General features: G+C 39.7%; 1 protein-coding gene across 1 annotated transcript in view; it reads left to right on the forward strand.

Moving 5' to 3' along the window:
* Positions 1–21,438, forward strand: part of ephb2a (eph receptor B2a) — a 48,285-nt gene extending 26,847 nt beyond the window's left edge. The window contains exons 4-16 of the mRNA XM_042410042.1: positions 8,235–8,390; positions 10,404–10,739; positions 10,829–10,953; positions 11,065–11,227; positions 12,177–12,285; positions 13,989–14,056; positions 14,212–14,334; positions 15,148–15,395; positions 16,820–17,035; positions 17,840–17,989; positions 19,166–19,359; positions 19,471–19,626; positions 20,269–21,438. Of these exons, the coding sequence (XP_042265976.1) occupies positions 8,235–8,390; positions 10,404–10,739; positions 10,829–10,953; positions 11,065–11,227; positions 12,177–12,285; positions 13,989–14,056; positions 14,212–14,334; positions 15,148–15,395; positions 16,820–17,035; positions 17,840–17,989; positions 19,166–19,359; positions 19,471–19,626; positions 20,269–20,377 (2,153 nt within the window). The 3' untranslated portion in view covers positions 20,378–21,438. The remainder of the gene's footprint in view (positions 1–8,234; positions 8,391–10,403; positions 10,740–10,828; positions 10,954–11,064; positions 11,228–12,176; positions 12,286–13,988; positions 14,057–14,211; positions 14,335–15,147; positions 15,396–16,819; positions 17,036–17,839; positions 17,990–19,165; positions 19,360–19,470; positions 19,627–20,268) is intronic.
* The last annotated feature ends 3,192 nt before the right edge of the window (positions 21,439–24,630 follow it).

Consider the following 24,630-nt stretch of genomic DNA (forward strand, 5'->3'; position numbering starts at 1 on the left):
ATTGAATTATGGCATCTTAAAAAAACTAACAAATGTAGACATGTAAACAGTATTATATTAAAATGCAGTCTGGATTTGATGTTTCAGGCTGTGAGCTGGGGGGGTATTTTCTGAGATGTGCAATGATTCTGATTCACTTGTATTTGGGCCTTCCAGACCTTGTCCTGTGTCTGCCAGCTGGGCACATTTCCCTGGTATTAAAGTCCTCTATCTGATCCGTATCATTAATCCTGATCAGGTTCTTCACTGTGTCTTGGCTGAGTGACGACTTCACATGTGACATGATCCTTTTTGTACAGAGAAACCTCTTTGACACACAGCAGAGAACAATACTTCATTTGAGGGTCAAGGGGTTTTTCTAACTAAAAACTCTTCAGCCAGGGCTCATTTATCCCTGCAATACTTTGTGGGATTAAGCTTTGCGGCTGAATGAAGAACTGCTGCTGGTGTAGGAATGTAAAGTTCAATGACACATGTGGTCCAGGATGTGATAGCACCCTCTCTTTAAGAAGTGTGTGTTTCTTTCTGTATTGTGTAAGCATCATGTCTACTAGTTAGTCTCATTTTCATGGTGTGTATTTAATTTAATGTCTTTAAAGCATTATGAGGCTAAAGCTGTTGCTGTGTTTGATGTGTACAGTTGCCGTGGTAACAAATGTAGTTCATGTCTATGAGTTTAGTGGAAAAGTTACAAACATTGTGTAAAAATTCACATGTTACGAAACATAACATTTTGGAGCCATCCAGTTGTTTTTCTGAAACTCTGTTTTGGAAACAGCGCTTGTTACTGTCGCTCAGTTTGCTGTCGCTCACTTGGCATTTTATGGCCAAAACTGTGTTCTTTACTGCAGAGCAGCTGATCATTCAGAAGATGGATCACTAGAATCCTGTTCACTGTCTGGGTTTATTGTTAATGTTACATGTTAGTTTACCTTTTTATAAATGTTGAGGTGCTGGCCTGCACATTTTTCATGGTTTCTTCCATCTGCTTGATGTTGGTGAACATATTGTTGTTGTTCTTCTTTCTTCTTTTTCTTCAGTTTCTTAACATATGGTGTCTTTAACTATTGTATATGGTATTTGTTTATTGTATACATACTAAAATTACTAAAAGTAAAGCAAGGATGTTTTCAAAAGTAATGCTTTGAATAGTTTGTATTTATCAGCTAACTTTAAACAAAATTGAGTAAACAGCAGAAACCTAAAGGAAATCAATATCTGCTGTGAGCAGCTTTGTCTTTAAACAGCAGCAGTTCTCAGTGTTTCAGGTACTCGGCAGGTCGGTTGTTCCTGCATCTTGGAGAAGTTGCCACAGTTCTTCTTCTGCCTCTTCATGTTAATCCCAGACTGACTCCAGCAGATGATCAGAGACCATCTGCTGCTGGGCTCCTTGTTCTTCTTGTTGCTGAAGATGGTTCTTTATGACTCTGGCTGGATGTTTGAGTTTGTTGTCATGCTGCAGATGATCAGACGCCTCCCTGATGGAGGTTTAGGTCAGCAATCAAATTTAAGCAAATTTGTGGCATTGACCAACTTAACTCCTTTGTACAAAAGGTCAGATTTCCTTGAGTTGTGTCCCTTCCATTGAAGAATGCGCTCAGATGACACTCATTCAAGTAACTCAATCATCACTTGATGCTAGGATCAAGTGCTAGCTAAACTGGCTAACTTACCGGAGTGTTGGATAGACGATGTGGATGTGACTGGGAGCTGTGGGCGGAAGACACCAACACATATTTATGGCTTTGGCTGTCACTGTGGCTCTCTTCGGGGGGCTTACTTGCTTTACCTTGCTTTGATTGTGTAGTGTGTTTTTTAGTTTTGCAATTTTTTAATCACATGACTTGGGTGGTCACTTCATCTGCTATCATTTCTTTCTTTCTGTAGATGTATTATGCCTTGTAAAGCACTTTGTGACTAATGTCTACAAAAAGCGCTACACAAATAAATTTTACTTACCTACTTACTGCTGGTGTTTTTCACCACAGGCTTTTCCCTACATGACTGGGTATCCCAGAATGCATTTGCCGCAACAAGTGATGCACCGTATTTGGTGACCCATTAGATTCTGTGACCTGCAGTGTTGGTTAGGTTGGTTTAGGCAGGAGGAGTGAGATGAATATCAGGGCAGGTCACCAAATGTGATGGGTCACAAATACACCTGCAGCGATGGCATCATGGCAGAGATTAAATTGCACCAGGCTAAAATATGATGTATTTTCACTGTTAATATGTCATTTTATTAAGTTTTAACATTTTCTCAGATGATCTGAAACTGAGGTGGAAACATTTTTTTCAACAGAGTTGGAGTTACAAGAGGAAAAGTATGATTGCCCTTTGTCCTTAAGCCTGGAACATATGACTTTTAACATCTGGTTGTCAGATCTAAGGGTTCTCGGCGCAGAATAAGGGTTTAACAGATCTGAAATGTAAAGTGAAGCCAGACCATAGGGAATGGAGAGTAACCAACAGAATCATAAATTGAATTCTGAAACAAATAGGTAGCGTACTTCAGCCAGGACTGGAGAGATATGTTCTCTACATGTAGTGTTTTTAAGAAGTCTTGCTGCATTCTGTACCAACTGTAGATGGGCAACTACTGCATCATTCATCAGACAAGTAAATAGTGAATTGTCGTAATCTAGGTAATGATGGTGTTCAACTATGTTTTTTGGGAGATTTGGCTTAACTTTGGCATTATTTCTTATTTGTAAGGTTCTCGATGTGCTGATTGAAGTTAGCCAAAGTTTTTGGCTGACTTTTAATTTAGTTGTCAGTGGTCCAAGGTGGGGAGTGACACAGTGAGACTGTGTGCCAAAACTGGAACTTTAGTCTCATCAATGTTCAGTTGCAGATAGTTTCAGTTTATCCAGTGTTTGATGGCGGCGCGACAGCAGTGCACAGAATCCAGATTGCTCCAAATTTCAGGACTTAACAAGACAGCTGGGTGTCATCAGCGTAACAATGGTAGGACTAGGGCTGGGTATCATTTAAAAAGTTTCGATAACAGTACCTTTAAAGTGATAATGATACCAATAGAGTACTTCATTCTATGCCTTTTTTTTCTACTTCATCCTATACCCATCATGTGAATGATGCCACCACTATTTATTAAATGACTTTTCCAAATTGTACAAGGAAGTATTATCAACACAGACAGCTGCAGCTACAACGCATACAGCGTTGTAGCTGCAGCAGTAGTGGGCCAATCGCAGTTTGCATTAAATCGAAGAAAAGGGATCGAATGCAGGTATCGTTTGACTGGAGAAGTTTTAATACTACTTGGTATTGGGTTATTTTGGTTGATACCTTAAAGGCATTGGCCGCTGATACCCTGTCTTAGGTAGGACACAGTTGTGAAGTGACAAAATAACATGGCCAAGGAGTGGTATGTACAAGCCAAACAAAATAGGGCCAAGGATTGAGTCTTGTGGGACCTCACATGACATGGGAGCCGGGGAAGAACTAAAGTTGTCAAGAGTGACTTTGATATTTTGATACTCTGTTTCAAAGCTGAAAACAAATTTAAAGCAGTTCCACCAAGGCCAACCCAGTCCCTAAGTCTACAAGTAAAATGATATAATCAACTGTATTGAAGGCTGCACTCAAGTGAAAATAATGAGATTACCAGAGTCCACACTCATCTTCATCAAGATGTATTTTGTTACTTTGAGCGGTTGCATCCTTACTGTGGCTATTTCAAAAGCCAGATTGAAAATGATCAAATAACTGTTTCCTTCCATTAGTTTTAAAAGTTACTTAGCAACCACTTTTTCAACGATTTTTGAAACCAAAGTCAAAGTGGATAAAGGACAGTAGTTATGAGAGACTGTCGGATATAGGCCACGTTTCCAAAGGAGAGGCAGGATGCAGGCTTGTGTAAAAATAGTCAGGGACCACGTCAGACAGGAGAGACTTGTTTACTTTGTTAAAAAGCCAAGGGGCAATGTCTCCAAAACTTCTTTGAACAATTTGGTGTTGAACACAACGTTGACCAAATCCCCAAGTGATTTACCGGGGCAAACTCATCTAACAGCGTGGGAGACGGCTCAGGGGAAGGTAGATGTGAAGCAGCAGGAGTAATTGATGCTTTTTTCAACAAAACACTTCAAGAACTTCTCACAGTCTTCTACAGAGCTGCCACAAACAGTAGCTAGGGTGGAGTTTAGATTGTTTAGGCTTCTTAGAGGCAACTAGATTAGAAGTAAGAGTCTCTCATTCTTTACCAATTAATTATAGGAAGATAGTCGCTGCCTCATGTGGAGCGGATGATTATGAATTTTTGACTTTATTTTTCTTTGTAGTGAGCATTTCCCGTAATTTCGACTTGGTTCACTTTGTCAGCATGTCATTGTTTAAAAGGTGGGCTAGATTGTGATGTGGCCTGACCCAGTTAGAACAGTGACTTCATAACCATCAGATGCCTTTCTGTGTATTTTTTATCTGTACCATGCACTGTACTTTGTTTCACTGATGACTGGGCAACAAGATTCATTGTGTATTCAACTGTAACTTACCTGGGAAACCAAGACCTTAAAGGATTAGTTGAACACTTTTGAAAAATAATGCTATGATTAACACATGTTGTGTTTAATTTTTACACAAACAGAAAAGGAAAAACAATACTTTGTGGTTTAAGGGAAGATACATTTTAGAACTATTTCTTGATGAACAACAGTCTTTTGCAATGACTGTGGGCAGCTTCCTGAAGTCTTATTGTCACAGTGAGGCCTACAGCTGGTACTGTAGCTGGAGACACCATATAGAAGTCATAAATGGATGGATACACTGTTGTTCTTCAAGAAATGGTTCCATCATAATTTCCCCTAAAACCACAAACTGTAATTTTTACTTTTCTGTTTGCGTATAGATTAAATGAATTAGATGCATGTGAATCAGTGAACTTTTGAGGTGTTGGCTGGTGTATTTTTGAAATTTGGACAGAGCCAGGCTAGCTGTTTCCCCCCACTTCCAGTGTTTATGCTAAGCCAGGCTAACCACATCCTGACTCCAGCTGTTGACACAAGGATATGAGACTGATGTTTTCATCTCACTCTTTAATGTATATGTTTCCCAAAATGTTGAACTATTCCTTTGGACCTTTGCAGTTTTATTCAGTGATGAAGCATGACTTAACTTCTGGTTTGCAGTCAGGCCTCAGTAATCTGTAGGTAAAGAAACAAAGATCGTATTGACCATAAACTGTCAATGAGGATGTGGCTCCTGTGGACAAACAGTCGCTTGTAGATATTGAATATCTGTCAGGTCAGAATCAACTGAAACAAATCAACTCAGCTATTTGAATAGAAAATTGATCAGTCTTCCGGCAAACAGACCAAACAGCAAACTACAACTGATAGCCACCTAACTGCTGGCATGCACATACAGTAGCTAATAATTAATCAGTAGTTAGTATTTCTATTAAAAATAACATAGCAGGAAAACATTGATTCTATAATTTTCCCATTATAAATGTGTTTGATCAGTTGCACCATATGCTTAGAATGAAAACTGAGATCAGGTACTGCAAAGTTTTGCTTTGCTTAGCAGCGGGGGTTTCAACCCACGGCCTGCTGCTTGCATAGAAGATAGAGGAAAATGCACGTACAGTAATGGGGACAATAAATGATTCACAAGGCTGAACAGCCATGGGAAAAATACATACAATGTTCGACCACATATGCTCATCAAAGGGTTCTGTCCAGTTTTCCTTGTACAGAAGCGTGGCCCTAAATACTTATGAGGTCTAACACCTCACTGTCCCTCCCAAGCGGGTAGCTCCAGGTCTGAAAAATGAAGCCAATGTAGAAGTACCTTAAACCTGCATTCTTTCTAATGGCCAGCAGGGGGCGACTCCACTGGCTGCAAAAAGAAGTTTGATTGTATTGAAGTCTATGAGAAAATGATCCTACTTCTCACTTGATTTATTACCTCAGTAAACAGTTTCCTAATGAGTTTATGATCTCGATTGCTAGTATCAAGTCTTCTTTAATGCATCATGATGTTCATTTTATAAATTATGGTCCCATTTAGAGTAAAATAGACAATAAAGCAGAGTATGCTTTAGGGCGTGGCTCCCTCGCAATTGACAAGTCGCTACCATGGTGACAATGTCGATAATGTAACGTAACCATGGTTTCTACACTTCTCCACTGGTAGTTTGGGGGGGTCATTATCCTGCTGGAAGACTCATGACCTGTGACTAAGACACAGCTTTCTGACACTGGGCTGTATGTTGTGCTACAATATGCCTTGATAGTCTTCTGATTTCATTATGCTGCACAGATTCAAGGCACCCAGTGCCTGAGGCAGCAATGCAACCCCAAAACATCACTGAGCCTCCTCCATATTTCATGGTAGGCATGGTGTTCTTTTCTTTGAAGGCTTCATTTTTTCTTCTGTAAACATAGGGTTGGTGTGATTTACCAAAAAGCTATAATTTTGTTTCATCTGTCCAAAGCACATTCTCCCAGAGGGACTGTGGCTTGCCAACATGCATGTTGGCAAAGTCCAGTCTGGCTTTTTTGTGTCTCCCTCTTAAAAGTGGGGTCTTCTTGGGTCTTCTACCATGGAGCCCATTTTCATTCAGACAGCGACGGATGTTGCGACTTGAAACTATTGTACCTTGAACTTGAAGATCAGCTTGGATCTGTTTGAAGTTTTCTTTGGTTCTTTCTCGACCATTTGAGTAATCCTTGTGTTCAATCTCGGGCCAATTTTCCTCTTGCAACCACGTCCAGAGATGTTGGCTACAGCTCCATGGGCCTCAAACCTCTTACTAATATTGGCAACAGTGGTCACAGGAACATCAAGCTCTTTGGAGGTGGTCTTGTAACCTTTACGTTGACCATGCTTGGCTATTACTCAGCTGATCTGATGGAAGTGGGGAGATTGCTCCAAAGTCTGGGTGCCAGCAAAAGCATAGTTGCCTTTGGTTTTTAGTTTGGCACGTGGTATGGCCAACAGGTTTTGGTTGGAAGACCTAAATGACTGCTCGGTAGTGTAAAGGCTTAGTAGCTCGGAAATGTAGGCAGGAGCTAAACCGTGTAGGGCCTAATAAGTGATTAAAAGAATCTCAAGTCAATCCTGAGCTTCACTGGCAGCGAATGCAGTGAGGCTAAAACAAGAGTGATGTGAGATCTACGGCCCGTCCTAGTTAATAGTCTAGCTGCTGCATTTTGTATGAGCTGAAGACATGACAGGGCAGCTTGGCTAAGGCAAGTGAAAAGGGAATTGCAGTAATCGAGGCGGGAAAAAATGTAGGTATGAATGATATGTTCTAAGTCAAAGGCCGACAATAATGGTCTGATTTTTGCAATGTTCCTAAGTTGAAAAAAGCAGGATTGAACAAATTTATTGACATGGTGTGAAATTTCAATTTAGGGTCAAATATAACGCCAAGATTCCTGGCGTTAGTTTTAACATAGGGGGCAAGTGGGCCAATATGCTGAATGATGCCCTCAGCAGTATTTTCAGGGCCAAAAATGAGAAGCTCAGATTTGTCAGAATTAATCATGAATTCAGTTATTTTCACAACTTTTTTGTAACCAAACATAGACATGCATTAATAATAAAATATCCTCTCATTTCAACACTGTTCAGGGCAAATGGTGCATTATTTTAATAAAATGCAGGGGTATCCATAATTTCAGCCATGTCTGTATATGTATATTGTATATAAAGTCACCGTAGTACAGGTGGCATCTGCCATTATACATTTACAAAGGAACAAAAAATGATGGAAAACAAAACATTGATAGTACAGATTTCTTTCCTTCTCATCTTATGTAAAGAGTACAGAGAGTCTCCTCTGCTCCACATGCATAACATGTTTTTTGTCCCTGTGGACAGTAGAACTGACAGCATCTGAAGGAGGCCCAGTACATGTCACTTCAATCAGCTGACCTTTATGAGATGCACATGTCAGTGCTATTATGACTAAACATATGCTCTGTGGGGGGAAATGTAGAGATGTACTAGTAGAGCTCAGACACAGTATTTTAGAATCTGACCAATACTGATGTTCCTGATGCTGAATCTGCCAGCAGCCAATATGATATCAAGTTGACACTACTGATTGATTTCATCAGATCCTTTGTTTCTTTTTTCTGTATATCATGCATTTCCTCGCTAAGCTTATTGTTCTCATATCTTCTTTCTTTTGTCTGTCTGTCCTCCTTCTTCTCTTCTTCTTCTCTGTGCACCTTGTATCTTCTCCTCTGCTGTCTGTCCAGCTTGTGTATCAGGCTTCTTCAAGGCTGCACAGGGAGACCACAGATGTCTGCAGTGCCCCATCAACAGCAGAACTACCAGTGAGGGAGCTACTAACTGTGTTTGCCGCAACAGCTACTACCGCTCTGACTCCGACCCTCCACAGATGCCCTGTACTAGTATGTATACACCAGCTGTCGCTGTCATGGAAGGCATTGTACTGCAAATCATAAGATAAAAACACTTATCCATCTCTGCAGTGCACAAACATTACAAAGCATCAGGCTGTTTGAATTTATGTCAACGTAGCTAGCTTACTCTTACAGCAAGCAGCAGAGTTTTATGTTGTTGTTCTAAGCATGATGTCATGCAGATAATTTCCATGATAAATCCTTTGTAACTCATGAATATTGAGGTAATTTATGTTTTTGTTGTGACTGAGACTGAACTAGGAAGGCCAAACAGGCCTTAAGTAAAAATCTGTCTTTAAGTTGCACTGTGACAGCAGGTATAGCGAGGTGTCCCACACGTATTTCTCACTAGCAATATCCTCCTGCTCTTCCTGGTTAATCTTGAGGTGTTCCCAACCCAGTCTCTCAGTCTGTGTTCTGGGTCTGCCCTATGGTCTCCACCTAGTTGAACTGCCCAGAAATCTTCCAGAGAGAAGCATGCTAATCAAATACCCAAACCACCATAAGTGACTACTTTCAAGGAGCAGCGGTTCTGTGCTGAGCTCATTCTAGATGGGATCACCCTTAGAGACAGGGTGAGGAGTCCAGTTTGGACCAGGAGTCTTTCGGTCATTACCCAAAGCTCATGACCATAGTTGAGGGTTGGACTGTAGATTGACTGGCAAATGGAGAACTTCACTTCCAGACTCAGCTCCTTCTTCACCTCAGCAAGCTGGTACAGGGCCGTTTCTGGTCACTTTGGTGTCATCACCAGACGTCCACTGGCTCCCCTGAGTGGACTGATCTTTTCATTAGAATATTTTATGACAATCTTAATAATTTTGTAATGCTTTTATTATTTTAAATGTAACTTTATTCAACGTCACTCAAAATCAGTTCTGTGTCATATCATCAACATAATCTGTCAAATAGTACCTTTTCATGCACACTAGTCCCTGTTATGTCTTATTCTGGTTTTAATCATGTTCAGGGTAGATATAAAAAATCACCTTATTATTCATATCACTGTATGATTCTAACATTATCAGGATACTGATGGTCTGTGCAGGAATGTCTTTGATATTCCACACAGCCTCTCGTCACACCATGAAAATCACAAATAGAATATGTGACCAAACACAAGCCAGACGGAGCCCAACACAAACTGAGAACATGCTTGAGAATGTGCACGCAGCTCATGGTAGCAACTCTAGTAATATACTCCCAAAGCACCAACCCACTAGTCACTCTGAAGGACACGGTCATATGCCCCCAAATCTACAAAGCACTTGTAGACTGGATGGTCAACTCCATGACATCTGCAGTATCCTTGTAATGGTAAAGTTCAAAAGTGAAGAGAGAAATAAAACACGGACAGGAGAGGTCAAGAAACCACAGGCTGATACAATAGACCTCCAGGCAACTTAAGAAAAAATAGAACATGATCTAGCAAAATACAAAGAAAATATAGAATATGAAAAAGACAATCTTGACAAAATTTTTGGTCATCTAAATATAACACATTTGTTTCTCTGGTCTCACAATAAGAAATTATTATTCCCTTATCTGGATTTAACAAGAATACAAAACATGAGAAATGTTAACATGGATCTGGACCTCTCTGGCCTTCTGTACTGAACTGAAGTCCCCCTACATTCATTCATTGCTTCTGGGTTTTTTATCAGGGAGAAGAAGTAGATGTCATTCTAAGGATTTTAACAAGATAAATTATTAGTATTATTATTTTATATACATCTTAAAACATGTCTGGAGGGGATCTTTAAACTTCAACATCAAAAGAAAATTGGAAGGGAATTTAGTTTCAGAACACCACAGCAACAAGATGTAGAGTAACGTTACCTTACATTGGTCATCTATGTACCACGTTACAAACCCAGACAAGACAGGCAGCTCTAGAGGGGGAAAGTAGAGAATAATGAAGAATAAATTTTGCAAACCTTCATTACTATTACACATTTGCTTTCTTAAGTACAGTACCAGTATTCTCTCTCTCTCTTCCAGCTGTTCCATCAGCTCCACAAAACGTCATCTCCATAGTGAATGAGACTTCTCTGAGGCTGGAGTGGAGCCCCCCGCAGGAGGGCGGCGGCCGGGAAGATGTTGTCTACAACATTATTTGTAAGAGCTGTGGCAGCGGGCGTGGTGGCTGCACTCGCTGTGGAGACAATGTGCAGTTTGTGCCTCGTCAGCTGGGATTGACCGACACCCGCGTCCACATCAGTGACCTCCTGGCTCACACCCAGTACACCTTTGAAATACAAGCTGTCAACGGAGTGTCTGAGCAGAGTCCTCATTCACCACATTACACATCCGTTAACATCACCACCAACCAGGCTGGTGAGTCCATCACAACAACTCACCTGGCAGATACATTTTGCCTTTTTCTCAACAGCTTTTAACTTTGCTTCCCCTTGTGTGGTTTACAGCTCCGTCAGCAGTGTCCATCATCCACCAGGTCAGCAGAACCCCCAGCAGCATCACTCTGTCCTGGTCCCAGCCTGATCAGCCCAATGGAGTTATCCTGGACTATGAACTGCAGTACTATGAGAAGGTACAGCAGTGTCACAAACCTCCTGAGATTCTTACTGCTGTAGTGACTCATTAACAGTCTCTCAGTTATCATCATTTTCTAATGTATCATTTTGTGATGTGTATTTTTTAGAACCAGGCAGAGTGGAACTCATCTCTAACAAGGAGTCAGACCAACACTGCAGTCATACGAGGCCTGAAGCCTGGAACTATCTACGTCTTCCAGGTTCGGGCTCGGACTGTCGCTGGATTTGGCCGCTTCAGTGGCAAAATGTACTTCCAAACCATGACTGAAGGTAGGAGTGCCAACCAGTTTTACTGGCCCAAACACTCACCGGCTATTTTATTAGGAATCCAATACAACAGCTCTGCCATAAATTCTACATTTACAAAGCTTATACATTTTCAGTTTTTGTTGACATTGTCAGAAAGGTGATAATTCTACTTTATGTTTATTATTGAGGTTGTAGTGGGTGGTGGTGAACTGGAGTGCATTGTATTGATAAGTGTTCCTAATATTTTGTCCACTCCATTAATGTACATGAGAGGGGCAAAATGTATGAGCTTCATAAAAGTAGAATTTATGGCAGAGCTGTTGTATTGTATTGCATTAGATTGTATAGATGTTCCTAATAAAGTGACCAGTGAGTGTACATTGTGTAAAGTACATACATGCATTAAATATAACACAGCACAAAATATAAAGTATCATAAGCACAAAACACTTAGAACAAAGACACTTAAAGGAAGCAGGTAATCTGCTGATAGCTGCTGATTGTCGTTCACCATCAATCCATATTCTGCTTCATCAGACTTTGACACTACTGACAATGACATAGTATTGAATTACCTTAAAAACTATATCAGCATCTGTGCATTTCACAGACAGACCAATGAAGAAAAACTGATTTGGAGCAACATAAGCACACTCTGATTATTATTAGTTAGCAAACGTATGAACTAAATAACTATATTAATCAGTTTTTTAACCCTTTACTCTATTTTAAGCAACAACCTGCTCTATTTAGCTGCATGATGAGTTATAGAAAGCTGCAGCCTGTGATGTATAGCCATCTGTCGCTGATTCAAAATACAGAACAGTGACTATCTTGTCTTGGTTACCTCTGTGTTAGGTCCTTTTTCACTAGATATGCTTCCTCTTGACACCTGTGTAAAACAGAGGCTTGTGTGAGAATGGTGTTCAGTCTTCATCTTCATCTTCTTTGTCTGTCTTTTGCCTTGCAGAGGAATATAACTCCAGTATCCAGGAGAAGCTCCCCCTCATCATTGGTTCAGCTGCTGCAGGGGTCGTCTTCATCATCGCCATCACTGTCTTCATCATTGTCTGCTGCAGGTCAGTTGGTTATGTTACAGGCCATGACATGACAATAATAGCATAAGCTTTCTTGAATGTACCAAACACCAAGTACTGTTAAAAGAAAGTCATTTAATGATTATTTGTTGATAATTTATTATATATTTTAATTGCTAAGTGTTGAATCAGAGTTACATACAATAACTGCCATAAAACTGAATGAGCTAAAAGAGCCTAACAAACTCTATAGAGATTTGCTGACAATTCTCTGTTGGTTCAACACTGCAAGCGACCTCTGTCACATTATATGTAGTCATTGAGTCAGTGATCAATGACTACACTAGTGAGATTCATCATGGTGACCTACTACTACCTGCTGCATCAATACAACAGACAGCATTTCAAAGACCAAAATCACACAAACTGTTTTTGTCACACACCTGGACCTGTTCATTGAGAAAGTGGATCACATAATGAGTGGACCTGGAAAACTTTATCAATTACCACCTACAGTGCAACATGCCAGATACCTCCACAGCCACTCCAGCAAACCCTTTAAACAACAAAACAAACCCAACTCTGCTGCAGACACAGACAATCTGCTCACAACTGAATTTGAGATCAGTGTTTTACAATCTATCAACCGAAAACTTGACCTGCTCGTTACACGTCACTCTGAAATAAAAAACATGCAATCTACCTTAGAGTTTGCCCACAACCAGCTCGAGCACATCCAAAGAGAAAACAGCTCCCTCCAAACCAACGTAGAAAACCTCACTAAACAAATGGACATCGTGCCAAATGAAAATAAGCACATTAAAGAAAACATGCTGGACATTCAGACTCGTACAGGAGTATGCGTGACAACATCATATTCTCTACACAGATGGACAGCTGTACCACAACTCTACAACCACACCATGGCTATTCTAAGCAGTTTGACAAAAACACTCTTCAATTAATCCTCCTTCAACAACAAAAAGTCCTGCGAAAGAGCTTGACCAGAACCCATCAAACCCAAACCAGACAATCACAGTCACACACAACCCCAAATCAATTTTGGTCAAATTCTGTCCACCATGTTTTCGATAAACATGTGGTGCCCGCTATGGGTCAGGCTCAAAACACGAATTGAAGTAATGTACCAAGATTTATGATGATTGGACAGATGATTAATGACCAATATTCTTTAAGCCCCACCCTTTGCGAAGATATTTTGGTTCACATCAAAGCAACTTTATCCCAACATGAATTTGCTTTTAGGGGCGCTGTGGAGCCCACTGGCCACGCCCCAGCCCAATCACTACAGAACTTTGCACCTGATGTGTGCAGTAATTTTCATGAGTTTTCGAGCATTTCCATTCATTTTTGAGCAAGCCCCTCAAAAATGAATGGCATACTAGAATAATAATAATTACGAAGCCCTCGCACCTCACACACATCAGAGGGAGAAGTTTGGTTGTATCAATTTTGATCCTTTTTTTAAACTGTCCATTGTGAATCAGACTCTAAATCAGCGGAGTACAGTGACAGTGTTGTGAGGTGCAGTAGGTGTGTGTTCTCAACACTGCACAACCAAGTTACCAAGCAAGACAAGAAAGAAAACTTCCTCACTGATATCCAACCTCACGGTACACTTCAAAATAAAGCTCTGTGTTTTGACAAAACAAAACCAACTAAGAGGAGACACTTCAGGGAGATCTGCTGTCATGCAAGGTTCTCTGTGTGTTTGTGCCCAGCAGGAGGAATTCAGGAGACAGACCAGAGTCAGACTACACAGACAAACTCCAACATTACACCAGTGGTCACAGTAAGTAACACTTTTTACAGTACACAGTATGTTGTTATCAGTGATCAGACTGACAGCTGGGGAGAGTACATGAACATTGCAGGATCTTTTAGCTCTGTTTTTATTTTTCTGCTTTGTGTGTGAATGTTGCTGTCCTTTTAATCTCTCTGTTGAAGTGTCACCAGGAATGAAGATCTACATCGACCCCTTCACATATGAAGACCCTAATGAGGCAGTGAGAGAGTTTGCCAAGGAGATCGACATTTCCTGTGTCAAGATTGAACAAGTGATCGGTGCAGGTGAAGTACAACAGTGTATGAAAATGATAATGATGGCAGGTGTCAGAGACATGTGGGGGAGGTTTTCACAAGGTGACTTAATGGAAGTCTTAGTACATCAGGTCATATCCATACCACATGTCATATCACTGTCTAGCAAGATAAAAACACAGTTTATGTATCATTCCTGTCAAGATTATGTCATAGAAAACTCTGATAGTGAGACTAGTTTAGTTACTTTTTACAACTACAATCTTTAGATTAAGTTTTAGTTTAGTTTTTTGGTTTCTATTTTTATTTCTGTGTCATGACAAACATCTGGCCCCCAAACATACTGTCCAGTTTCAACAGTAAGTAGTAAAATACCAGATCTCAGCTAGGCACATTTTACACAAATTATATACAACATAATTCAGCACCATATTCATTCATTTTCATCATCCCAAACAGACACAGTTGTAGTTTAGGCCATATTTCATCAGCCCACTTCCCTGTAAACAAACAAATGTTGAGTTTTTCATTAAAAAAAAGTGAGTTGTAGAACAATGTGCACATATCAAGTAACCGATTCTATAACATCTCATGTCCCCATTTATAGCCAACTATGGCGCACACCCAGAAAATATCTACTAACACCATTTTGCACTCATGCACACATAGAGATTTAGTAATGCCCAGAACCCCCATAAATGAGTAATAACTTAATGTTTGCATAGCATTTTGTACAAAAAGATACAACACAATGTGCTACTAATACAGTAGCTGAGGGTGAAATATAATAAATGTTTTTTAATGTCATTCACCCTCCATCGTCTGCTTCCATCTTCCTGTCAGGTGAGTTTGGGGAGGTGTGCAGTGGAAACCTCCGGCAGCCTGGGAAGAGAGAGATCCTGGTGGCTATTAAGACACTGAAGACGGGCTACACTGAACGCCAGAGGAGGGACTTCCTGAGCGAGGCATCCATCATGGGCCAGTTTGACCACCCCAACATCATCCATCTGGAAGGAGTGGTGACCAAGAGCAGCCCCGTGATGATCATCACCGAGTTCATGGAGAACGGATCCCTCGACTCCTTCCTCAGGGTAAAGAAACACTGATTGATGACGAAGTTGCCTCCGTTGCACTTGCCCTGACTGCCAGTACAGCGCTCCATACACAACACGTTATGGATTTTGTTCTTCCTGGGTTAGATTTAGGTATTTCATGTGTAAATTTTCAGATGTTGATGGTGGCACCTCAGGTCACCATAAATATTAAGCATCATCCTTTTGGCCATGAATCTCTGATAGTTTCATGAACTACTCACTGACATCTCCAGAACAAAAACAAACTGATAACTAGATGAAAATGAGCCTTTTTCTGAAATCTAAATCTGAACAGTTAAATGAATTCATGCATAAATATTTGGTGGCTAGTCAAACATTTCTCAAGTATTGGTGTTGCACTAGGGGGATTTTGACTAATGACAGTTAAAGAGCCAGTTCCACAAGTTAATCTCATGATAGCCCAGAATAATGTATCTGTCCAAACTGAGAGTAGATGATGACTGCAGTCCTACAAGTCTGTTAGCGCTATTTTAAACAACTCAAGATAAGAAGGAATTTCTGGCACAATTTCCAAGGTGCATGGAGAAGGGAAATACTCTGAAGAGGTCAAAACTCCAACTTTATTATGAGACCAAGTTGTTTTGGCTTGTGGCCTTCGTCAGAGTCATTCCTTTGACCTCTTCACCCAAGATGTAAATGCATACTGATAAAAGTTGTGTTTTATTTATTTATATGATACCTATTACATCATTTGAGCATGGAAGTTCATTCTACAATATAAAAACTCCATTTCCACCACATTTCAAAATGAAAATATTGTACTTTCTACTCCACCACATTTGTTTCAAGCTTTAGTTACTAGTTACTAGTTTTCAGATCAATATTTTCCATGTAAAACAGATGATTTATTCTATATTTTTTATATTTGTGGTATTTTTAGATCACTTTGTAGAGATCTGTTTTCTATTGATCAGTGTCAAAACATCCACATTAAATCGTCTTTGAATAAATGTTTTAAGACACCAAAAGTGGGGAATACTTCTGCTTTCAATACTTTAAGCACATTTTGCAACTAATACTTTTATATGTTTACTAATAATAATAATAATAATATATTAATGCAGGGCCTTTACTTGTAATGGAGTATTTCTATGTTGTGTGTATTGCTACTTTTACTCAAGTAAAAGATCTCAATACTTCTACCACTGAATATGAGTAATCAAATATGTCAAATGTGACTGAAACTAATATACTGTATATTTTTTGTATTGTTTTGTTTTATCAAAGGACTATCAACATCAAAATCCAACAGGTGCCAAAAATAACACTAACATCAACAAAATGAATGCAAATCTGGCCATTAGGTTCTTATAAAGTACATCATGAGTGCCCAGATTGGAAATGGCAGCATGAATGTTCTCACAAAGTCAAAACATCAATCTTCTGTTTTTTCCTTAAAGCAAAATGATGGGCAGTTCACTGTGATCCAGCTGGTGGGAATGATGCGCGGCATCGCAGCTGGCATGAAGTACCTGTGTGACATGAACTACGTCCATCGAGACCTGGCAGCCAGGAACATCCTGGTCAACAGCAATCTGGTGTGCAAAGTGTCTGACTTCGGCCTATCACGCTTTCTAGAGGATGATACTTCAGACCCCACCTACACCAGCGCTCTGGTGAGTCTTCATCATAGACTATGTCTGTGATGTCATCTAAAGGTTTCTATGGGGATGTTTATGAAGATAAACATGTTGCAAAATGTGAGAGTTTGTAGACTTGATGTGAGAACCTGTAGGACAAAAATCTGAACTTGTATAAAATATTCAGACGTGATCTGAACTTGATGTCACAGAAAAAAAAAAGTCGAGACGCAGATTCGTCACTTTGTGACACGAGAGGACACATTTGTGAAGCTGTCCAGAGGTTGTAATCAAAGAGTTGTGCTTGTACTGGAAAATGGACTAAAAAAAAAAAAAGAAGAAATGTTGAATTACAAGTTAGCAGCTGGCGTTGTGTAAATATCGATCTGCACATTTGTGAATATTTTTTCTGTGAATTCACAGTCAGAACATGGTTGTCAATATTTTCTGAGTGAAAATTTCAACATACAAGTTCACATTTTTTGTACAAAATCTTGTGTTTTGTTTTCCTCTGCGACTTCAAATACAGCTCACATGTGAATATTTAATGTTTAAACATACGAGTACAGATTTCTGTTCTACTGTCATAGATGTTTCACAGCCTGGTTGTGGGTATTTCAGCTGCGTATTGTATATCCTCATCTTTTCTTTCTTATGATACGTCTCTTCCAAACAATGAGGTCCAAGTTGCATACAACATTTCTCAGTTTTAAAGGGCAATACGCTTTACATTAAAGATTCCAGGAACACAACCTTTCTAAAAAAAGCAAACCAAAAAAGAAAGCATCAGTGATTGAACGATATTTGTCCTTGTCTTTCTGTCCACACTTGTGTTTCCAGGGAGGGAAGATTCCCATCCGGTGGACGGCTCCAGAGGCCATTCAGTACAGGAAGTTCACCTCCTCCAGTGACTGCTGGAGCTATGGCATAGTCATGTGGGAGGTGATGTCATATGGAGAGAGGCCCTACTGGGACATGAGTAATCAAGATGTGAGTAAACAACCAGCATTTGTATTTTAGTGCAGTGATTCACACGATGAATTTACTTTGAAAATCACTGGGCTGATTTGTCCGCCTCTGCTTCCTTTTACATAGTTTCATCTCCAAAGTGTGTAAAAGAAGACATGAATTATGTTCATTATTTACTCTATTTAGCTAGTTAGTTAAGCTTTCCTTAAATAAAGCTGCAGCCAACACGCTTCAAAACACACAACTTTTACTTAGAAGATAAGCTGTCTCTGGTTCTTGCGTTCAACTTCCTGTTTCAATTTTCATATTTTTTTTAGGTTGGGAACCACTGTTTGTGAAGCTATATTTATTCTGTAGTATGTTCCACTGAACTAGAACTATACCTGCCTGTTTCTTTAATGGTTTTCACACACTTTACACACTCCACACACCTCTCACACTCTACACACTCCACACACTTCTCACACTTTACACACTTCACACACTTCTCACACTTTACACACTTCACACACTTTTCACACTTCACAAAATTCACACACTTTACACACTTTACACACTTCACACACTTTACACACACATACTGACACACACTATCTCTCTCTTACTTACCCAAACAGTCTCTCAAAATAAAAGCCCCAAACAGTCACTGTATGTTAACAGAAAAAACTAGGGATGACTTTTGATGATTTTTCAAAATAAAAGCCTCAGACAGTGACTGTATCTTAACAAAGCTCAGGATGAGACTTGTTTTTCAAAATAAAAGCCCCCAGATGGTAATAGGAGCTTACCGAGGAGCCACACACAAGGATTGGAATTTCAAAATAAGCACTACATTTCAGATTTCTGCATTTTCAGCAATGCTTTAGCAATTTATTTTCCTTCTGTATGTTTTTTGGTTGACTACTACTTCTTCAGATGGTCACATATTACTCCTATTGTAATCTCACTGCACTGGCTTCCAGTTAAAAAAATAACTGGAAGCCAGTGAATAACCCATTTAACAGACCGTTTTGTCTCATTTTGAAAGTCATCTAAAATGCCAACAATCAAATGTTGGTTTCCTTTCATTTACATTTGGTTGGTGGTTTTGATTGTGTGTCTTACCTATTGAGTGTAATTCTGTACTGACTGAGTTTCATTTCTGGTCACATTCTCTGTTACTTATTATTAATTTTGATTGAATGTGTTGTATTGTAGGTAATCAATGCCATAGAGCAGGACTACAGATTGCCGCCCCCTATGGATTGCCCTAGTGCACTGCATCAGCTGATGCTGGACTGCTGGCAGAAAGACCGCAACAACCGGCCCAAATTCAGCCAGATTGTCAGCACCCTGGATAAGATGATCCGCAACCCCAACAGCCTCAAGGCCATGACACCTCTGTCATCAAGGTACAGCAGAAATGACCTACATCACTTCACACTGTGAATAACCCATAGCCCTAAAAACTCAAATTTCTCACTGTTTATATGCTCTTCTTTTGTTTTCTCTTTGTTCTCTAGTGTTCACTTACCTCTGCTGGACCGCAGCACACCAGACTTCTCGTCTTTCAGCACAGTGGATGAGTGGCTGGACGCCATCAAGATGGGCCAGTACAAGGAGAACTTTGCCAACGAAGGCTTTACCAGCTTTGATGTGGTGTCTCAAATGACCATGGAGTATGTTAGATACTTTATGTTTAAGACAGATGACAGGAAGAGGGATGTGGTAGTGGTACTAATCATCATGATTATAGTTAATTAATTGTGATTTTGAAACAAATGACAGGGATCCCAGTTTTAAAAGAAAACAAATATCTAAGTTCTATCTGACTTTAAATTATAGAGTGTCTTTGGAATTCCTAACATTAAAGGACATTTCAGCAGAAATTTGGGAAAACCCATATTAAAAATTACAGTTTTTCAGAATAATCCAGGGTATAGATTTGATTTCAAAAGTGGGGGAGCACAATTAAAGTAATTTATGCTGTATTCTTTTTCAATTAATATTATAATTGCACATTAACTGTAAGTCAAAACATAGATTCAACTATTTTTTCCCTAAAAACAAGCAGATGAGTTTTGACAGTTTTCGGCCCTGGGTAGTGTCTGTCAAGCTCCAACAACCTCCAGTCATAGGGTTACGGTTGGTAAGAAGTCTGAGAGGCAAAACCAAGGGCAATAAAGCCCACATACACTCAATGTGGTTCATCATATTATAAAACACACAGAAAATGTTATTTAAACTTAGCAGTAGACTAAGTGTGTTAACGCAGTCTTGTGGTGTAATGAGTTGAACTGACAAATGGTTTCCCTTCACAGGGACATCCTCAGAGTTGAAGTGACACTGGCCGGCCATCAGAAGAAGATCCTCAACAGCATCCAGTCCATGAGGGCCCAGATGAACCAGATCACTTCAGTGGAGGTGTGAGCTCACAGACCAGGAGCACACAGGCTCTGTTTACTGTAGGAAAGCCAGCAGCCAACCAACCCTGCATTCTCCTGGAACCTCTGAGGAGGGCTGACGACATACACAGAATCCAACCTCAGCTCCACCCTCCCTCTCTCCAAAATCTCTCCTTAAGGTTCCATCAGTCTGCAGCACAGCACAGACATTTGGTAGTTTTCCTGTTAGCTGCTATATGTTCAGGTTACAGTTGTGCTCGGGGGCTTTATGTTGTAGGTGACGATAACCACAGCCACCTGGACCAGTGTTCAAAGTGCTCAGTCCGTGCCTATTTAAAGACATACTTTTTTAAAAGATTACTTTATTAAATGATAACTCCCCATACATGGCTCCACTGCCACCAAGATTTTAACTAAATTTGCCTTGCATTTTGACCTTTTTGTGCAAGACTCGATGTTGAAAATGAGAAACAGAATAGTAGAATTCAACTAAATAGTAACTGCAAGATGCGAGCTAACTTATTAGCTCAAAAGCATAGAGTATTACTTTCAGTGGAGTACATTTAGGTACTTACAGGTGCTTACTGCTAGCTCTGTCACACAGTGATGTTGATGTTCTAGATTTTGACAAGGAGGCACCAGGGCACAACACTTTAGTTATAATCCTTACGATTTTCATCATATCAGACCCCATATTTGGTACTATTTATGGCAGGTAGTTTTACAGCAATAGCCATTTAATGCATTTGCATTCTGTAATTGGCTCTCAGTATATCAGTTTTCATTGTTAGTTGTGGAATCCACACAGAATTCAAACTGCGTACATCTGCACAAGGGATTCGCAGAAAACAATGCACACACATACTAATTAATATACATCTGATGCGAAAGTTGACCTCTGCAGTCTAGTTTGTTTGGCTGCACTGTAAACTGACCCACCAGTTGCTCTTCTTCTGTTGCCTTTCTCACAGAGAAGCAGATTAAGGTGTGTTTGCTGCTACCAGTGGTCCACACACATACAATTTGTTGTAGAACTGTATTATTAAATCACACCTGCTGTTACCAATGGTACCCACAGGTGCCGCCAAATCAACCAGGACTGAAATCTGAAGGATAGCTTTAACTAAACAAATTTTCTAACAACATATTCAGAGTTTATTAACCTACTTCACATCTCCAAATTCCTGGCCAATTGCTGCATAAAGGGAGCCTGTTTGTCAGATTGTCTGTTTCGGAACATTACGAAAGTTGTTGGACACAGCTCTCACATGATTCTGCTGATAGAGAGGGAGTTTCAGGCACTCTTTGTCTGAAGCAGTCTCAGGCCTTTAACACATTCATTGTTTCTTCTAGTGTGGTCTATGTGCTTCAATTCAAAATACTTTACACCCAAACAATTCATTCACACGCATAAAAACAATCTAATCTAAAAATACTGAATATGATGATGTGAGATAAGAGTTAAAATACCAGTCTTGTCTCACATCAAAGTATGAAACAGCTACGTTGGTCCACAGCGCAAAACATATTAGTTTCACAATAACTCTAAAATTGTGAGATGCCTACATTTTTTTTTGTTTATTCTTTTCTATTGGCCTATGTCCACGTCACGTGACTGTCAAGTTTCTGTCTGTGAAAACAAAAAAGAAATTTGCTGCCATTCCACATTCTCAGCGGAAAATGAAATATTTTAAGATGGTTTCTGCATTAAAATGTGTTTTGATAACATTTCTAGTGAGAAATATGCATTTTATTTTCATAATCTTCATTCAGTGAATGTATATCAGGGTTTCTACCAGAAAAGTTGGTTGTGCCGGGTTGTGCAGAGTCCCTTCGCTATTTGCACAGAGTAACAGAGTGAGATGTCTGTCTTCCCTCCTGCTCTCTGCTGTAAACACACGTAGCTGTTAGCGAGCAGCTGCTCTCATGTCTCCCGGGGTCTTGGTGCTTTTTACTCACTACACAATGAGCTATTCTTTAAAGGAGCGATGCTACTTGTATAACCCATTTTAGTTTAGGAAACATCTTAAAATACATTTAGGCCCAGCGGAGGCATTCACAATTTTAGAGCCGTTATTGTGAAAATAATACGTTTTGCACTGTGCACCAACACAGCTATTACACACTTTGATGTGAGACTGGGTTTAAATTACACAATGGCTGGGTTAACGGTGTTGGCCAATCCATAACTGGCCATCAATATCCAATGTAACAAAGGCACATAATGTCAAAAGGGCACAGAGAAGCAGCAGCAGCAAACAGCCGTGGGCACACCCAGAGGCAGCAGTGTGCTCTCTCTTTGTGGTTGCTACAGCTGTTGTGTGCACTGGTCAAGTTGCAGCATAGTCCCTGGTCTCTATGTGGTTCTCCAGCTTCACTCAGTCCAACTGCTGTTAACATTACATTACTGTTACTCACACAGTGGTTGTGCTGGGTTTAACTCATTGTATTTATTGGCTCCCAGAGTGGAATGAAGTGAATGGATTGCCCTTTAAAAGGGCTCATTAAAAGGTCATCACAGATTTAAATAGCTGTGCTGTCAGAAGCTGCAGATGTTGTCTTCACTGGTGAACAGACATTACAGACAGATAAATGAAAGGCAACAGATCTACTGTCAACCCACAGACTTTAAAAATGGCCTCCATAATGACTCCTGTGTGAGCATGCACACACAGGCATGCCTACTGATAATTGGTTGATATTCTTTTTTTTTACACATTGTCTTACCAAGACAGTAACATTTTTAACCTTTAAATACACTTCAGTCACCTGAAATGGACCAAATGTAAATGTTTATTGGACCATCTAGCGTCTGTCATTCACTGTGATTTCACTGTCCCATTGTCTGTGAAGCCATGTAGAGTTACTGTACAGTCCCGGTCAGGTTTGGGTCAAGAATCAATACGTTGCAATCCAAGCTGTCCCAGTACATGTGTTGTGGAGATATTTTCAGTGTTACTCATAGTGAAAACACAGTCGTCATCTTGTACATATCAATATACTTTGCTTTATTTTGGCATATACCCAAACAAATAGCTGAATGGTGTTTATTAGGGTCTAGTCCCCACTCCATCACTAATGTGCAATCTTTGTGTGATTCAGTATCTTCATGAGCTCATACACTACCTGATTTTAAGAAGATGTACAATCGTCCCCCAAATTCCAAAGTTTCCACTCAGCAAAATTGTGCATGTGTTTAGCACATTGTACAGTTGTACAGAAGAGCATTACATTCACCAAAGAAAAAAAAAGATTATAAATGGAACAACTGTATCTCACATAGTTCTGATGTGTCTGATGTTGTGAGCTTAAGTGTAAACGTACTCAGTTAGGACAAAATCTCAGAGACAGATACTGCTCACTGCACATTTAATACACTCAACAAAGTATAGCCTTTAGCATTTAGCTAAAACTCTGTGTGCCCAACCTACAGCACATCTGTTTCTAGGCCTACACTGATGAGATATGAGATCTGTATCTCCTAATTACAAGAAACAATATCTTTGCAATCTCAAAATTATGAGATCATTTACTTGATCCATATGTCATAATTATGAGATTTGTAGCTCATAATTAGGACATATGGATCTTTTTTTTTACTATAAAAGTGAAATATCATAGGTTGTTGTGGTCCTGTCAGTGAAGAAGGGGCCCACAGAGTGTAATAAACCTCTGTGTTTAAATATATCTCTCACAAGAAATAAACATGACACTCAAACATAAGATCAGGTGCTACTGCACATCAGTCAGCAAATGTTTTTTAAATATGAGATCGTTTTTTCATAATTATGAGATTGTAATTAAAGTCATAATTATAAAATATGGAAGTCACAACAGTTTTTTTTTCTAAAGTGTATTCAATGCACTTCCATAAAGTTGAGTTCATACAACATAAGCAGTGAACTGAGAATAACTTTGGGATTTGGGGCTATTCAGCAATTTAAAGCCTGACTCCAAAAAGGGCTGCTGTCCTGAGCTGAAAGAGGTTCAAGTATGTTGCACTTGTGAACGGAGCTACACAGTTGGGTTTGGTCAGGTGTCTGAACAGATCATGTAGCAACCCCTACATGGCAGCACAAGCAGAAGACTGGGTGTAGTTACTCTTAAACAAAATCAGGTAGTGTAGCTTTTTTTTTTCAAATACATCATTTTGACACTTTCTTGTTCACGGACTGGTTAATCTATGATGTCAGTGAAATGTAATACCTTTTTTATTGTTATAGAAAAAGAATGGCTCCTTAATAATTGCACAGGATTAGCAATGTATCTTCCTTGACA

This window comes from Thunnus maccoyii, chromosome 4 (assembly GCF_910596095.1).
Source record: "Thunnus maccoyii chromosome 4, fThuMac1.1, whole genome shotgun sequence".
NCBI lineage: Eukaryota > Metazoa > Chordata > Actinopteri > Scombriformes > Scombridae > Thunnus > Thunnus maccoyii.